The sequence below is a fragment of the Theropithecus gelada genome, chromosome 1 (genome assembly GCF_003255815.1).
Source record: "Theropithecus gelada isolate Dixy chromosome 1, Tgel_1.0, whole genome shotgun sequence".
NCBI lineage: Eukaryota > Metazoa > Chordata > Mammalia > Primates > Cercopithecidae > Theropithecus > Theropithecus gelada.
Genome location: NC_037668.1, coordinates 196,972,784 through 196,992,201, shown reverse-complemented (window position 1 = coordinate 196,992,201; position 19,418 = coordinate 196,972,784). Strand labels below are relative to the sequence as shown.

Below are 19,418 nucleotides of genomic sequence, written 5' to 3'. Positions count from 1 at the left end.
GTCTTCTCAACCCTTCTTCAAAGGTTTCTGCTCTTACCAATCCACTGACATTTTTTCCCTTATGGTCATTTTGTGACAGCCATGCTTTTAAATCCAACTATTTTTGAGTTCTAATTTCTGACTTATTTACAGCATTTGGCAAAGTTGCTCACCCTATTTCTGCAAACACCCTCCTGTCTTGATTTCCAGAATACCACACAGGATTGGGTTTCCTCATATCTTTCTGACTACTTGCCAATTTTCCTTGCTGATTCCTCCTCATTTTCCCAATCTGTATCCCAGGCTCAGTCCTTGAACCTCTTATATTTTTAATCAGCTCTACCTACATGCTTTGCCCATTATCAAGGCTTTAAGTGCCACATATAAACTGATGACTTCAAAATTATTATTTCCAGATTAAACATGTCCTCTGGATTCCTGACCTAGCTATCTGTCTACTTGACATTTTCATATAGATGTCTACTAAGCACCTAAACTTAACATGACCAAAACAGAGCCCCTAATATTCTCCCTCAAACCAGCAACTACTGCATTTTCCCACCTCAGTTAGTAGCAACACCTTCTGCTAGCTTTTGAATGTGTTCACTCTTGCTTCTCTAGTTCTTTTAATTGTGATGTTAGGTTGTCAATTTTAGATCTTTCCTGCTTTCTCTTGTGGGCATTTAGTGCTATAAATATCCCTCTACACACTGCTTTACATGTGTCCCAGAGATTCTGGTATGTTGTGTCTTTGTTCTCATTGGTTTCAAAGAACATCTTTATTTCTGCCTTCATTCTGTTATGTACCCAGTAGTCATTCAGGAGCAAGTTGTTCAGTTTCCATGTAGTTGAGCGGTTTTGAGTGAGTTTCTTAATCCTGAGTTCTAGTTTGATTGCACTAAGGTCTGAGAGACTGTTATAATTTCTGTTCTTTTACATTTGCTGAGGAGTGCTTTACTTCCAACTATGTGGTCAATTTTGGAATAAGTGTGATGTGGTGCTGAGAAGAATGTATATTCTGTTGATTTGGGGTGGAGAGTTCTATAGATGTCTATTGGGTCTGCTTGGTGCAGAGATGAGTTCAATTCCTGGATATCCTTGTTAACTTTCTGTCTCGTGGATCTGTCTAATGTTGACAGTCGGGTGTTAAAGTCTCCCGTTATTACTGCGTGGGAGTCTAAGTCTCTTTGTAGGTCTCTAAGGACTTGCTTTATGAATCTGGGTGCTCCTGTATTGGGTGCATATATATTTAGGATAGTTAGCTCTTCTTGTTGAATTGATCCCTTTACCATTATGTGATGGCCTTCTTGGTCTCTTTTGACCTTTGTTGGTTTAAAGTCTGCTTTATGAGAGACTAGGATTGCAACCCCTGCTTTTTTCTGTATTCCATTTGCTTGGTAGATCTTCCTTCATGCCTTTATTTTGAGCCTATGTGTGTCTCTGTACATGAGATGAGTCTCCTGAATACAGCACACTGATAAGTCTTGACTCTTTAACCAATTTGCCAGTCTGTATCTTTTAATTGGAGCATTTAACGTTGTTCTTTTGGCTTAGGATTTTCTTGGCAATGCGGGCTCTTTTTTGGTTCCACATGAACTTTAAAGTAGTTTTTTTCCAATTCTGTGAAGAAAGTAATTGGTAGCTTGATGGGGATGGCATTGAATCTATAAATTACCTCGGGCAGTATGGCCATTTTCACTATATTGATTCTTCCTATCCATGAGCATGGAATGTTCTTCCATTTGTTTGTGTCCTCTTTTATTTCATTGAGCAGTGATTTGTAATTCTCCTTGAAGAGGCCCTTGACATCCCTTGTAAGTTGGATTCCTAGGTGTTTTATTCTCTTTGAAGCAATTGTGAATGGGAGTTCACTCATGATTTGGCTTTCTGTTTGTCTATTATTGGTGTAGAGGAATGCTTGTGATTTTTGCACATTGATTTTGTATCCTGAGACTTTGCTGAAGTTGCTTATCAGCTTAAGGAGATTTTGGGCTGAGACAATGGGGTTTTCTAAATATACAATCATGTCATCTGTAAACAGGGACAATTTGACTTCCTCTTCTCCTAATTGAATACCTTTTATTTCTTCCTTTTACCTGATTGCCCTGGCCAGAACTTCCGACACTATGTTGAATAGGAGTGCTGAGAGAGGGTATCCCTGTCTTGTGCCGGTTTTCAAAGGGAATGCTTCCAGTTTTTGCCCATTCAGTATGATATCGACTGTGGGTTTGTTATAAATAGCTCTCAGTATTTTGAGCTATGTCCCATCAATACCTAGTTTATTAAGAGTTTTTAGCATGGAGGGATGTTGAATTTTTTCAAAGGTCTATTCTGCATCTATTGAGATAATCATGTAGTTTTTGTCTTTGGTTCTGTTTATGATGGATTATGTTTATTGATTTGCATATGTTGAACCAGCCTTGCATCCCAGGGATTAAGCCAACTTGATTGTGGTGGATAAACTTTTTAATGTGCTGCTGGATTCGATTTGCCAGTATTTTATTGAGGATTTTTTCATCGATATTCATCAGGGATATTGGTCCAAAAAACTACTTTAAACTTCATATGGAACCAAAAAGGAGCTTGCATTGCCAAGACAATCCTAAGCCAAAAGAACAAAGCTGGAAGCATCTTGCTACCTGACTTCAAACTATATTACAAGGCTATAGTAACCATAACAGCATGGTACTGGTACCAAAACAGAGATATAGACCAATGGAACAGAACAGAGCCCTGAGTAATAATGCCACACATCTACAACCATCTGATCTTTGGCAAACCTGACAATAACAAGAAATGGGGAAAGGATTCCCTATTTAATAAATGGTGCTGGGAAAACTGGCTGGCCATATGTAGAAAGCTGAAACTGGATCCCTTCCCTACACCTTATACGAAAATTAATTCAAGATGGATTAAAGACTGACATGTTAGACCTAAAACCATAAAAACCCTAGAAGAAAACCTAGGCAATACCATTCAGGACATGGGCATGGGCAAGGACTTCATGACTAAAACACCAAAAGCAATGGCAACAAAAGCCAAAATAGACAAATGGGATATAATTAAACTAAAGAGCTTCTGCACAGCAAAAGAAACTACCATCAGAGTGAACAAGCAACCTACAGAATGGGAGAAAATTTTTACAATCTACCCATCTGACAAAGGACTAATATCCAGAATCTACAAAGAACTTAAACAAATTTAGAAGAAAAAATCAACACCATCAAAAAGTGGGCAAAGGATATGAACAGACATTTCTCAAAAGAAGACGTTTATGCAGACTGGATTATTTTCTCCCTTATTGTATAAATAGAATTTTATTATAGATACAAGATGAAATAGATCTTGAATTGTTGCCATTGTCACAGCTGTAACTTGTGACTCATGTGTAAAGAACCATTACAAGCTGGACTCTAAGAGTGATTGTTACAGCTTTCACCTCTGATAAACACTAGCCAGAATCTCTTCCATTACGGTTACCATCAAAGAGAGGTACAAGTAGGACAGAAATCAAACACAAATGATATACTACCTTTCCCTACATACAATGAATAGACTAGGGAACTATTCTTAATAATAAATAATTTATTAATTAGAACATATAAGTGAATACAGAAGACATTTAAAAGTAAAAATACAAAGGAATAATTTTATTCATGCAATACTTTCATAAAAGGTGAGTATAAACTCAGTCCATGAGTGTGTGAAGTGAAATGAGCTTGCTGGCTGGAGAGGGACAGGGTGCCAGAGGCTACTACCCAGTCAGGGTCACAGCTGTATTGGTCGATTGCTGGGTTCCTGTTGGCTTGGTCTGGATCGTGTTATTTCTGGTGTTGGATTTCCTGTCCATGCTCTTGACCACGTCTTTCACCCACCTGGCTTGTGGATCAGCACAGACTTTTAGGCCACGTTTGGTAATAAAACTATAATGCAAGGAAAACACAGACGAATTTAGCCACATTCTCAAAGCCTTGGGGTCAAGAGTTAAGATCAGAGCAGACTTGAAGAGCTCTTGTGCAGAAATTACTGCAAGAAATAGTCTTTCAGAGCCATGAGATCAAAAATGGGCACCCTTCTTCTGTCATCTATTTTAACATAAAGGAGAAATATCTGCAAGTAGTATCCAGCCCCTTTGTTCACCATAATTCACAGGTTCCTTTTCTCATCCATGTCACCAAATGTTGTAACAAAAAGACATCTGAGGCCATCTAGTTCCATTATTACATACCCTCTTCCTTTTCAAATTTAAAAGTACTCATCTTATATTTTTAATAAAAGCTGATTTTTACGTTTTCATTTTTTAGAGTAAAGCTTGCAATTATGTGTTGGGAAGAGTTATTACTTCTAAAAATGAGATTCTGGTAGAAGAAGGGAACCATGTAGTTTGTGCATTGACTCATTTTGTTGAAATATGGCAACTGATAATCAAGGGACTCTGCCTAACTCAATCCTAAGAACCCCCAACTCCAGTGAGGCTTGCAGGGAAACCCTGACATGGGTCAGCCATCTTTAAACCTAGACCTCAGAGCTATGCACAGTATTCAACAGACTCTTCCACTAAGCTAAATAGAGGAGGACTTCTATTCTTTATTTGGCAGCCAAATTTTTGCAATAATCTCCATTCAGTTGGGCTGCATAAAGACGTGATTGACAAGGAAAAATAAAGAGCTTGTCAGTTAAGCTGAGCTGTTCCTCCATGTTGACCTACTTTTCCTGAGGAAGGCAGCATTTCTGTATACTCTACTTCTATACCTCTAGATTCCACCCAGCCCAGCTTCTGTGGAGACAAACTCACATTACTGCTTTCAAGGAGCCTTCCTTGATGGTGTAGGTCTTGATTCTGTTAACTGGCAGTCGCTGGGTAGTGAGGCTCACACAGGTACTCTTATCTGAGACTTCACTCCCTACACCTGGTGAGAAAAAAAAAACATACAATGAAAAATTAAGCTATTATCAAAATCATAGGAACAATCACCTGTTAAATTACTCTAAGAATGTTGTGAGAATATAAGACCATTTGCTTTTTGGGGGAAGAGATGACTGACAGGCATCCTGAATCTCTTGCCCATCATAGATTCTTAGTAAATATTTGACTAATTTAAAACCTCAATCAATAGAATTGTTTCAGGAATTTCATGCTGAGACAAAAACAAGATGTTTTCCCATCTCTATGTATATTTTCACTTAGACATTTGGGACGGCTAGTAAATGTCCCAGTGACACTCATTCATTCATTTATACAACAGTGCCTGTTGTGTCCCACATATTTTATTAAGACAGACGTTTTGTCCCTGTTTGATTAATGTAGTAATCAAACTTTTTTGTTTCATCAATATTTTTTTGTTTTGTACACAATTTCAAGGACTTCCAGACAGCAACCTTTATTCATGGAACCCCTTCGGGACCCATTATTAAGTTATGATATCATAGTCTAAGTAATAAGTCTACCAATTAGAACACAAATAAGTAGACAAATTCACTCCAGTCATAGGAAAAAGTAATCCTTCAAGAAATATCTACTGAATGCTCAGGTAAGGGCTCAGTATAGCTGAATCTTACCTGGATGTGTCTTGCAGGTTTATTGAACTGTGTGTAAGTTGCTGACCTATTTGTTAGTAGTTATTATTGTATAGTCTCTTACAAATAGAGAAAATTTCTCAGAAATAGTAATATTTATGGCATTACTAACAGAGTCCCCCACGTACTTGAAGGTAATATTGATTTTCTGGACATGAAGGTCTGAACTTCCAGTCATTTGGGGCTTGGTTTTGTATTGAAAACATTGATTTGCTCCAGAATATACATTCTCTGATGCATCCCCACATTGTAACTGAACTCTCAAAGATTTGGATAATTTATCAAACAATATATTAAATGGGCAAAAGCTACAAATGCATTTATAATCATCGCCTCTAATCCATAGCTAACATTAATCAAAAAATTACTGTTTGCAAGGAAATCTGATGTTATTAAATAAATAAACCATAATATTTATTTAATCTTAATCTCAGGTGATCATGTCTGTTATCCTATTCAGTTTATACATAAATAAGCATAGACCCTGAGTGGTTAAGAAATGTACCCAAAATTACCCAATCAGGAAAAGTAGGAGCCCAGATACTAACCAAATTCTCCCTGTTCTGGGAGTTTACGAAGCCCCCTACAGTCAAAATCATCATTCCTTTTTTGCACATGGGAAGTTTAAGGCTCGCCTGAGGAAAGCAGTTTACTCCAGTCAAAACCTGAGTCAAACCCTAAATGTGTGCCCACCTGCCTTGCCTCCCTGTTCTTTATCTCACAGACAGCTTCTCGACTTACCTTCCACAATGTATGCAGTGAGACAGCAGATGCCAAGAAGGGCCAGGGTGAGAAGTCTCATGGCTGAGGTCCTGCTGAGCTGTGCAGGGAGAGAGTGAGGATCAGGCTCTTTGAGGACCTCTTTTATGCCTCCAATGGTCAGCGCACTTCCTGTGGTGAGAGGGGGCTTTTGAGGTGGGTGTGGGATCATGGAAAGTCTTTGCAATACTGATGCTTTTTATTTTCTTTAAAAAAAAAAAAAAAGTCCCTTTTCCCTGTTCATACTAACCTAACGCCTTGTGGCCTTTAACCCTTTGTCTGTGGTTAATGTGTCAATGAAACCAAATGTATGCATAGAAGAAAATGTGGTTGTGTTGTCTCCTGCCACCAGCCTGAATTCAGATCTTCCGCTATAGACATGCCTGAAGGCTGTTCACTGCCATGGCCCAGCACGGAAACTGTAAAGGAAATGAGGTAGAGTGGTCACTGTGTTCCATCCCACCTCATGTGACATCCAGTGTGACATGAGGCTTCCACAGCCATGGATCATGAGTCCCTGGTGCCACCCTTTGACTCTCTCAGGAGGGGAAGAGAGGCTGCTGCCACACTGAGCTTTGCGATCCTTTGCTTTCTTTTCTGTCATTTTTCTCCTCCACCTTCATTCAAGTTGTCCCCCTTTCTTCATCCCAATCTCCCCAGGTACCTAAGAAAGAATAACTGTTTAAGCATGTCTATATGCATATGTTTGCTTTATTACAACTTGACATACACATTTATAGAAGCTTTTGAAAAGTTGTGAGGTACCAACTTATTTCAGATAAAAAGGAAATAAAATGATCTATAATCTTACCATCTGACAGTTTCCATTTTTAATATTTTTCCAGTGAATCTGTATTGGCATACATGTGTTCTCATAATTGTGGTCATTTTAAATGCTGTTTTAACACCAATTTAAATATCTTCCCATTTTTTTAGCCTTCATATTTCTACTTCGAGTAAATATATACATATACACATTAAACCATTTTCTTATAACTTATTATAAAGATCAGAACTATAAGGTCAGTTTCATTAATATACACTGAATTATTTCCTTTAATAACAAGGAGTAGGATTACTGGGTAAAATGATATGACCATCTTTATAGCTCTTATTATATATTGCTATATAGTCTCCCCAAATGTAGTTTTAATTTGCAATGCTCCCAGTAGAATTTAAATATACTGATTGCACTGGACCTTTTCTGCCACTGAGTTTGTTGTGTGGTGGTCATACTTTATTTTACATAGGTACCTATAAAATGTATTTATTAAATATATGTGTAGTTAAAGGTTTTGTGTTTGCTATTAGGAATATGAAAATAAATTCCTGTGTTTTCATAGAAATTATAGGTTAACCTCTAAGAGACTTTCCACTAATCGCGTTTGATTTTTCACCCAGACTTCATTCTAAACTTCAAATTGGCTCTTTAATGATCTCTACCTTACTGCACAATCACTCCTTGAACACTGGACACATCTTTTCAAACTGCTTCTCCTCATATTGGTCCTTAGCATGGAGCAATGTGTTCTCTTCCATCTAATTTCCAAATACTGATATATAGGGAGCATCTTAGGGTTATTGCTACCCACCCACGTGTCATTCTCAACCAAACTGGACTAAGTATACCTTTTGAGTAGTTCTTTCAGATGTCTCCTCCTTTCTTCCCACGCTGCTCAAATGTTAGGCCAATTGCAGTGGACTAACTAGTTTCCCAGTCTAGGGCGTCCTCTCAGTCTGTTCTCTGCAGCTTTGCCAGAGTGATCACCCGAAAGCCTCAATCTAATCATGCCATTTCCCTACTGAGAGCCTCTTTGCTAACTTCCATTGCCTACAGGATTAATTGCAAATCTTTCATTGTCATATATAAGAATGCTCAAGATCTAGTACTGCTTTTCCTTCCAGACTCACCTTCCACCATTCACTCACACACTCCCAAACCTTAACAAACACATACATGTGCAGCCAACCCAATGGGCCAGCCTCTTTTATGCTCCTGACACGTTTCTTTTAACTGGAATACCCATGACAGCTCCCTACATAGTTACATTAAACGCCTCCTCCCTGTATAAGTTTTCCTGAATTTTTTTTCACAAAAGTAAGTAGTGCCACCCCTTTATGCTCTCTTAGAACTTTGTTCTTTTCTCATGGCTCTTCTGCAGCTAATCTCATTCTATTCTACTCAATTACATTCCTGCATCTCCCACTAGATGGCAGGCTCTTTGAGAGTAGGAGATTCCCTTGTTATCTCTGGATCACTGGCACTTGCAGAAAGCCTGGTATGTAATAATTGCTCAACAATTAGTTTTTTAATAAATGAATTATTTTTAAAATGCCAAAATTACAATGATTGCGCATTAAATGAAAGATGATCATCTAAAAACATAAAGCCACACTTCATGAGATTGATCTAAGCAAATAAAAGAAACAAAGGCAAAAACAGACAAATAGAATTACATCTAACTAAAAAGCTTCTGCAAAGCAAAGGAAATCATCAACAGAGGTAGAAGACAACTTATGAAATGGAAGAAAATATTTACAAACTATACATCTGATAAGGAATTAATATGCAAGATATATAAAGAACTCAAGCAACTCATTAGCAAGAAAACAACACAATTTAAAAATGGGCAAAAGACTGTAAAAACATGCCAAATTGTAAAGACCATCAATGCCGGAAAGAAACTGCATCAACTATTGAGCAAAATAACCAGCTAACATCATAATGACAGGATCAAATTCACACACAACTATGTTAACCTTAAATGTAAATGGACTAAATGCTCCAATTAAAATACACAGACTGGCAAATTGGATAAAGACTCAAGACCCATCAGTGTGCTGTATTCAGGAGACCTATCTCACGTGCAGAGGCACACATAGGCTCAAAATAAAGGGATGGAGGAAGATCTACCAAGCAAATGGAAAACAAAAAAACCAGGGGTTGCAATCCTAGTCTCTGATAAAACAGATTTTAACCAACAAAGATCAAAAGAGATGAAGAAGGCCATTACATAATGGTAAAGGGATCCATTCAACAAGAAGAGCTAACTATCCTAAATATATATGCACCCAATACAGGAGCACCCAGATTCATAAAGCATGTCCTTAGAGACCTACAAAGAGATTTAGACTCCCACACAATAATAATGGGAGACTTTAACACCCCACTGTCAACATTAGACAGATCCATGAGACAGAAAGTTAACAAGGATATCTAGGAATTGAACTCAGCTTTGCACCACATGGACCTAATAAACATCGATAGAATTCTCCACCCCAAATCAACAGAATATACATTCTTTTCAGCACTACATAGCACTTATTCCAAAATTGACCACATAGTTGGAAGTAAAGCACTCTGCAGCAAATGTAAAAGAACAGAAATTATAACAAACTTTCTCTCCGACCACAGTGCAATCAAACTAGAACTCAGGATTAAGAAACTCACTCAAAACCGCTCACTACATGGAAACTGAACAACCTGCTCCTGAATGACTACTGAGTACATAAGCTCCTGAATGACTACTGGTACATAATGAAATGAAGGCAGAAATAAAGATGTTCTTTGAAACCAATGAGAACAAAGACACAACATACCAGAATCTCTGGGACATATTTAAAGCAGTGTGTAGAGGGAAATTTATAGCACTAAATGCCTGCAAGAGAAAGCAGGAAAGATCTAAAATGGACACCCTAACATTAAAATTAAAAGAACTAGAGAAGCAAGAGCAACCACATTCAAAAGCTAGCAGAAGGCAAGAAATAACTAAGATTATAGCAGAACTGAAGGAGAGAGAGCCATAAAAATCCCTTCAAAAAATCAGTGAATCCTGGAGCTGGTTTTTTGAAAAGATCAAAAAAATTGATAAACTGCTAGCAAAACTAATAAAGAAGAAAAGAGAGAAGAATCAAATAGGCGCAATAAAAAATGATAAAGGGGATGTCACCACTGATCCCACAGAAATACAAACTACGATCAGAGAACTGTATAAACACTTCTATCCAAATAAACTAGAAAATCTAGAAGAAATAGATAAATTCCTGGACACATACTCCCTCCCAAGACTAAACCAGGAAGAAGTGAATCCCTGAATAGACCAATAACAGGTTCTGAAATTGAGGCAATAATTAATAGCCTACCAACCAAAAAAAGTCCAGGACCAGACAGATTCACAGCCAAATTCTACCAGAGGTACAAAGAGGAGCTGGTACCATTCCTTGTGAAACTATTCCAACAAGTAGAAAAAGAGGGAATCCTCCCTAACTCATTTTATGAAGCCCACATCATCCTGATACCAAAGCCTGGCAGAGACACAACAAAAAAATATAATTTTAGACCAATATCCCTGATGAATATCGATGAAAAAATCCTCAACAAAATACTGGCAAATCGAATCCAGCAGCACATTAAAAAGTTTATCCACCACGATGAAGTTGGCTTAATCGCTGGGATGTAAGGCTGGTTCAACATATGCAAATCAGTAAACGTAATCCGTCATATAAACAGAACCAAAGACAAAAACTACATGATTATCTCAATAGATGCAGAAAAGACCTTTGAAAAAATTCAACATCCCTTCATGCTAAAAACTCTTAATAAACTAGGTATTGATGGGATGTATCTCAAAATACTGAGAGCTATTTATGACAAACCCACAGTCGATATCATACTGAATAGCAAAAACTGGAAGCATTCCCTTTGAAAACCGGCACAAGACAGGGATGCCCTCTCTCAGCACTCCTATTCAACATAGTGTTGGAAGTTCTGGCCAGGGCAATCAGGCAGGAGAAAGAAATAAAGGGTATTCGATTAAGAAAAGAGGAAGTCAAATTGTCCCTGTTTGCAGATGACATGATTGTATATTTAGAAAACCCCATTGTCTCAGCCCAAAATCTCCTTAGCTGATAAATAACTTCAGCAAAGTCTCAGGATACAAAATCAATGTGCAAAAATCACAAGCATTCCTCTACACCAATAATAGACAAACAGAAAGCCAAATCATGAGTGAACTCCTATTCACAATTGCTTCAAAGAGAATAAAATACCTAGGAATCCAACAAGGGATGTGAAGGCCCTCTTCAAGGAGAACTACAAACCACTGCTCAATGAAATAAAAGAGGACACAAACAAATGGAAGAACATTCCATGCTCATGGATAGGAAGAATCAATATAGTGAAAATGGCCATACTGCCCAAGGTAATTTATAGATTCGATGCCATCCCCATCAAGCTACCAATTACTTTCTTCACAGAATTAGAAAAAAATACTTTAAAGTTCATATGGAACCAAAAAAGAACTCACATTGCCAAGACAATCCTAAGCTAAAAGAACAAAGCTGGACGCATCATGTTACCTGACTTCAAACTATACTACAAGGCTACAGTAACCAAAACAGCATGGTACTGGTACCAGAACAGAGATATAGACCAATGGAACAGAACAGAGCCCTGAGAAATAATACCACACATCTACAACCATCTGATCTTTGACAAACCTGAGAAAAACAAGAAATGGGGAAAGGATTCCCTATTTAATAAATGGTGCTGGGAAAACTGGCTGGCCATATGTAGAAAGCTGAAACTGGATCCCTTCCCTACACCTTATACAAAAATTAATTCAAGATGGATTAAAAGTTAAATATTAGACCTAAAACCATAAAAACCCTAGAAGGAAACCTAGGCAATACCATTCAGGACATAGGCATGGGCAAGGACTTCTTGACTAAAACACCAAAAGCAATGGCAACAAAAACCAAAATAGACAAATGGGATCTAGTTAAACTAAAGAGCTTCTGCACAGCAAAAGAAACTACCATCAGAGTGAATAGGCCACCTACAGAACGGGAAAAAATTTTTACAATCTACCCATCTAACAAAGAACTAATATCCAGAATCTACAAAGAACTTAAACAAATTTACAAGAAAAAATTAACAACACCATCCAAAAGCAGGCAAGGGATATGAACGGACACTTCTCAAAAGAAGACATTAATACAGCCAACAGACACATGAAAAAATGCTCATCATCACTGGTCATCAGATAAATGCAAATCAAAACCACAATGTGATACCATCTTGCACCAGTTAAAATGGCAATCATTAAAAAGTCAGGAAACAACACGTACTGGAGAGGATATGGCAAAACAGGAACACTTTTACACTATTGGTGGGACTGTAAATTAGTTCAACCATTGTGGAAGATAGTGTGGTGATTCCTCAAGGATCTAGAACTAGAAATACCATTTGACCCAGCAATCCCATTACTGGGTATATACCCAAAGGATTATAAATCATGCTGCTCTAAAGACACATGCACACGTATGTTTATTGCAGCACTATTCACAATAGCAAAGAGTTGGAACCAACCCAAATGTCCATCAGGATAGACTGGATTAAGAAAATGTAGCACATATACACCATGGAATACTATGCAGCCATAAAAAAGGATGAGTTCGTGTCCTTTGTAGGGACATGGATGAAGCTGGAAACCATCATTCTGAGCAAACTATTGCAAGGACAGAAAACTAAACACTGCATGTTCTCACTCATAGGTGGGAATTGAACAATGAGAACACATGGACACAGGGTGGGGAACATCACACACTGGGGTCTCTCATGGGGTGGGGGAGGGATAGCATTAGGAGATATACCTAATGTAAATGACGAGTTAATGGGTGTAGCACACCAACATGGCACATGTATACATATGTAACAAACCTGTACCTTGTGCACATGTACCCTAGAGCTTGAAGTATAATTAAAAAAAAAAAAAATAGCAACACCTTTCTTCCAGGTGCTCACGTCAAAAGCCTTGGTCTCATCCAAGCCTTGATCTCATCCAAGCCTTGGTCTCTCCTCATTGTCTAACATTCTATACCCAGATTGTCAGCAAGTCATGTCAGTTCTACCTTCAAAATAAACCAGCGTTTGAGTCTTCCTCATCAGCTCTCTGGTTCAATAGGAGGTAATACCCTCCTAAGTGGTCTTCCTGTGTCTATCTTAACCCTCCGCAATCTGCTATTAGCACAGCAGCCAGTTACACCCGTTGAAGCATAGGTCAGATTGTATTACACCTCCTCACACATTTTCCCGATGTCTTAATTTCTCACTCAGAGTAAAAGCCAAAGTCTTACCAACAATCTATAAGAGCTAGAATGGCCTTGCTCCCTGTCATCTCTCTGAGTTCATTTTTTACCATTCCTCTCCTTTGATTTCTCAAACCATCTACTTTGGACATCTTGACTATTTCTTGAATATATCTGGCACGTTTTTGCCTCAAGGCCTTTGAACTTGCTGTTTCCTTTGCATTCCTGGAATGCTCCTCTTCCAGATAGCTGTGCGGCTAACTCCCCCATTCCCTCTAGTTCTTTTCTCTAAAGTCGTCTTCTCAGTGATGCCTGTTTTCCAGCTACCCTATCTACAATCTCAATTACCCCCTCCCCAAGATCTCATCCTCCCCCTCCATCATTTATTTTTTTCTCCTTAATACATAATGACTTCCTGGTTTATAATATACTTGCATAAGTATAACAAATTTTACTTACATAGTCAGGTTGATTAACTTCCCTTTCCGTCAGAATGTTTGCTCCATGAATTCAAAGATTTTGATTGTTTTGTTCACTCTTGTAGCCCCAGTTCTTAGAAATAATGGCTGACATGTTGTAGGCCTCAATAAGTATTTGTTGCATAAATGAATTAAACTAAATGTAGACAAAGATAAATGATTTCTTAAACTCTATCCTACCAATGTTCTTTCTAAACATACATTTAAAAAGAATTCTTTCATCCTTTCGTGTAGAATAATTTTTACCATTCTTAGCCACAGTACCGTTGTAATCTTTAGCCACCAGAATTTTCAAAGACTGACAAATGACAGCATTAGTGTTACCTAACCATACCATATTTTAATCAGTCACTTATTGAGTATGCATTTTGTTCCTAGAACTGGGTATTTACGGAATTGTTACTGGAATAGAGATATTTGGAAACAAACAGCTCTGTTATTTACCAACTGTGTGATGACCTTGTGCAGTCACTAAATCTCTGGGCCTCAGTTTTTTTCCTCCTTAAATAGAGGCAATAACACGCACTCCTCCAAGTTGTTGAAAGCTGTATGAACTGCAGTCTATGCGTAACTGCATACTTCTTCATATTTTCACCACAAGAAAAACAACTTCATTAGAAAGAATAATTTTTCTGGGATTAACGTAAGTTTTACCACATATGCTTTTGCAAACATTACAGATATTGCTGCCCGTTATTGCCTGCTGAGTGGATAAAGAAAGGAGTAAAACTTGTAAGGGAAGATTAGAACAGAGGGCTATTATTTTTTTATTTTTTATTTTTATTTTTATTTTTTTTGAGATGGAGTCTCACTCTGTCACCCAGGCTGGAGCGCAGTGGCACAATCTCGCCTCACTACAAGCTCCACCTCCCAGGTTCACGCCATTCTCCTGCCTCAGGTTCCCAAGTAGCTGGGACTACAGGCGCCCGCCACCACGCCCGGCTAATTTTTTGTATTTTTAATAGAGACGGGGTTTCACTGTGTTAGCCAGGATGGTCTAGATCTCCTGACCTCGTGATCCGCCCGCCTCGGCCTCCCAAAGTGCTGGGATTACAGGTGTGAGCCACAGCGCCCGGCCAGGGCTATTATGTTAACATGCAGGAGAAGCCTTAACTGACTCTACGTATATGCAGAGCCACTAACAACAATAACAATTTACCCTTTGCAATGTTTTGTTGCATACAAAGCACTTTCTCATGCCTTATTTCATTTTGAAATCATATTTGGTAGGCAGGATTTATATGATCTCTTCCATTTTTTAGAGGGGAAATTGAGGCCTCATTTAAGTGACTTGTCCGAGATGATGCAGTGGGTCAGTGGTGCAGCTGACTTTATTTCTGATTCCTTGAATAACTTTGGAGTATCTGATGCTCCTATATTAGTGATTCTATCAGCTGGGTGAGAGTCTAACTACAATTCACTTTACTAGCAACTATTCATTGAAAGGTTGGTGTTTTTGGCCAGAATTCAAGATTTCATACCGTGAAAAATACCCTCCTCATTATTTTGGAGAGGTCCTCTGAGGCCAACAGGGAAATGCAGAAAACAACGCAGAAGTCTGAGCTCTTTTCTCACATTCTCTTAGGTACCTGGTAGGATGACAGAATGTCCACGTTTCATGAGTGTCCAAAGAAGTAGCAGAGTCTTGAAATAGAAAATAACAGATCAACAATTCCTCTTCAAGAGTCTATTGTGTACCTGACCCTGAAGGGAGACAGGCAAGATTGGAGCACTAATTTTGATTGAATGGCTAACAGCCTCATCTAATTCTCTCACCTACTATTTAAATTCATCACTATTCTGCTTAAGCTCCCCAGCAGACTTCAGCTACCCCAGACACATTGAGGTTAAAATCCACATGTGTTGGTTTACAAGATGAAGTCCTTTGCTGTCTGGCTTCTTCCTACCTTTGCTGTCTTAGAGCTCACACCAAACCAGCTTGCTCCATTATTACCCAAGCACTTGATTTCTTCATCCTCTCGACATCATTAGACTTTGCCTTTGCTGGGAATACTGGGGCACCCTTTCTTCCTCCTTTATCTGGCTAATCTCTACTCATCCTTTAAGACTTGTCTGAGTCACCAATCCTCTGTAATTCCTTCTTTTCCATCCTGCCCTTACCCACTGGGAGAGATGCCCCTTCTCTGTGGTCCCACAAAACTCTTTACTTCTTTCAAATACCACATTATTACTTTGTGTTGCAGCTGCTTTCTTGACTCACCCTCTGTCCCCAGTGCTGTCACGGGGTGTGGAATTGTTAGATGCTCAATAAGGCATCTTTTGGATGAATGAACAAAATATGAGTGAATTGTTGTCAAATATGAAGCCATGATTGGCAAAGCAATTTTAGTTTATTTTTTATTATTTATTCTTATTTTTTGAGATGGAGTCTCACTCTGTTACACAGGCTAGAGTGCGGCGGCGCGATCTTGGCTCACTGCAACCTCCACCTACTAGGTTCAAGTGATCTTGTGCCTTAGCCTCCCAAGTAGCAGGAATTATAGGCACACACCACCATACCTGGCTAATTTTTTTGTGGCAAAGCAATTTTAATTGCCTACACAGCCTATGATATAAAAGATGGAACTCAGCATACAATGAATATTCAGATGATTGACCTCAACTCTCAGTTTGGCTCTTATGTCCTTCTTTACCTTTGGACTTGATAGTGTTTAAGTCTTAGCTAGCCTGATACCAAGAAGGTGACAAGAATCCTCTCTCGTAGAATGGAGCTATGACATGTGTCCACAGCAGTGTCACACAAAAGTTATGTGAAAGCAGCAGCTATTGTTAGTACGTGGGGTGTCAGAAGGAAGAGTTTGCTTTTGCCACATGTACCCCACAAAATACAGTACACAGAGCACACACTGATTTAAAATGCTGGAACCCTGCCTCAGATGGGGAAGTTTCATGAAGAGAGAGTCAAAATGTGAGCTTTATGTGGTGGCGAATGGAGCAAAGGTCAGCTTTTCCACTCATACAGTAGCTCACTCAGACCACCAATTTCTCTCGCACGGCCTATCCCAGGCAGGCGAGCCCCTCTCCAGCCTGCTGGTTAGGTGGGTGCACTGGTGGTCCTACACTCAGGGGAATCTCCAGCTCAGAACGTTAGAGTCACCCATGGAAAGTTTAATGAGTAAGATTTTAAGTCACAGAACAGCAAAGGGTGAGAAACTTGGGGGCCAAGAGGCAGGTCAGAGACTTCCTCCTCTGTCTTTAGCTCTCCTCCCCTCAGTGCTCTCAAAATAGAAATTATTTCTCACCTGCTCCACTGCCTGCTCCCAACCTCAGCTTCAGGGTGGTCTACCACAGACATTCTGTCCTGACTGACAGCAGAGAAACCACCAACCTTTCTACTGCTAGGCACCAAGCAGAGGAAGATTCAGCCTGGGCCAGATTCCACCAACCCCAAAAATCATTTTTGGGGGCTCTGGAAAAGATACATTGCCTCTTGCCTCTTGTGGGTCTGCATGTAAGCAGGGGAAAAAGACATTGAACATCTGGAAACTTAGCTTGGGAGATCTTTGAGTACGGGAACCAATTGTCTTCTATACCTCTGAGCCTGCCACTGGCATAATCCCTGGCATCCAGTGGTCATTCAAAAATGTTGATTGCATCATTGAATAAAGGAAAGAGGGGAGATGGGATTGTTTCCCAGAAGGTAACAGGGTGCTTGCTAGCTCAGGGGAGTAGAGAGGAAATAATTTACTTTTCATATTTTTTTTCCTAAGGGGTCAAAGAAGAAGCAGGAATGCTCAATTATCTCCTATAAATAACAACAAGGAGCTTGCAGCATGTGAAAATGTCTAACTGCTTTGTAGATGCCATTTAGTGCTAGGGACAAGCTATTTTAAGTCATGATTAAGACCTAACTTGGCTAGGGGACAACTTCTTCAAGGGCTGCTGGCCTGGGTACTGAGTAATAGTCTCATTTATTACCCACGGGCAGGGCAACTGCACTCACAGATGGAGCAGACCATCCTAACCACGGTTTGACTTGAGGGAAGGGCGATTCAGGCAGAGGCAACAGCATGTGAGAAGGCCTTGAAGTATGACAAAGCAGCATCTTAGAAGGGACTTAATAATTGAGGAAGAAGCAATGAAACTTAGCCAGTAGTACTAGAAGTTCTAAGCAAAGTGAGAAATGTAGCAATTATTTCCATTTCGCCTAGTTTGATGGAATCATGGATTAACTTTTAGGGTGAAGTATCTGCAAATCAGAGCTTGGGTTTAGGGTTAAAGCTTTTGAGACCACCTCCACTCTGCCCCTGCACCCTTCCTTGCCCTCACCCTTCAAAACATTACAGAAAAGATATTGTCACTTTTGATTCTTTCTGGAAGAAACAAGTCTCCAGATTGCCTCCATTTTATTGACAGAAGGAAAGGGGGAGTTTGCTTTAACCGTGGCTGTCTGTTACTTGCTGAATCTGATGATCTCAATTTGAGTTCCAGAATGTGCCCTCTTGGTCCTCCTTGTTTTGTTTTCATTTTTGCTTGTGGGTTTGTTTGGTCTTTGATAAGTTAATTTTATCGGACACCTATTGTTTGTCTGCTTGGTTCTCCTTCCAATTTTCTGAAAACTACCCCTTCTACCATCCTATACAAATGTTCACCCCTGTCCCCCAGGAATGTTGAGTGGGGCTTGAGAGATTCCAGTTTCAGTCTGGCTGGGACTTTGAACAGAGAACATGGAAACCAGGGTGACTGCGATGCTGCATATGTCCTGTTGTGAGGTAAAGAAGGCTATCCTGCTGTGAGGGAATGTGAGATGGAGAGTGAGGCCCCTGGGGTCTCTGAAAGGCTCCAACCCTGCATTCAGATTGTTCTCTGGGCCTGGGTGCATCTCTGCCCTTGACATTTATGAGCTTCCTTTTGATAATCCAGGGTATCCAGTATTTTATCTGGAGACCCTGGTTGGAGGAGACCTCAAAGGAATTCAATACCATTTTGATACAGAAATGTGCTTTACGGATCTGGTTCCTGCCCCACACTCCACTTCCACATTCCCTCTTCAAACAGAAGCAAATCATATAGGAACAGACTCTTCATGGCCAGGATTTGTTTTCAAATACCAAACCTCAAATGCAAAATCAGGAAAAACTCCCATTCAGGTGTCCAGTCATTTAAGCAAAAGAAATTGTGTTGTTCTCCCTTTACTGAATTAAGTTACTAATTTTCCTCAAGTAACATTATTCTGAAGTATTCTTTTATGAACTTTCATTGTCACATACATAAGATTTTGCATAATATTAACACTATATTTAATAACATGAACCAATAAATATTGAGTGCTTAATACATGCCAGGAACTCTTCTAGGTATTTTGCATGTGCTAACTAATTTGATTTTTGCAGCAGTCTCATCTGGTTTATTATTATTTCCATTTTATATATAGGGAAACTGAGGCACAGAAAGGTTAAATGCATTAAGTAGCTTGCTGGAGGTCACACACTAAGTGATCAAATGGATATGAACATGGCAGTTTGGTTCCAGAGCCAGGGCTCTAAACCACAACAGATTACTCTTAGAGATAGA

The 19,418-nt window shown here is 39.2% G+C and overlaps 1 protein-coding gene across 1 annotated transcript; it reads right to left on the bottom strand.

The window, feature by feature from the left end:
• Positions 1 to 3,544: 3,544 nt before the first annotated feature.
• On the bottom strand, positions 3,545 to 6,524 carry LOC112636706 (lymphotactin-like). Its single transcript, XM_025405541.1, has 3 exons — positions 6,298 to 6,524; positions 4,775 to 4,889; positions 3,545 to 3,902 (listed from the first exon to the last, which is right to left on the bottom strand). Exons 1-3 carry the CDS (start codon positions 6,485 to 6,487, stop codon positions 3,734 to 3,736), a joined length of 474 nt encoding a protein of 157 aa, XP_025261326.1. The 5' UTR covers positions 6,488 to 6,524; the 3' UTR covers positions 3,545 to 3,733.
• Between the last annotated feature and the right edge of the window lie 12,894 nt (positions 6,525 to 19,418).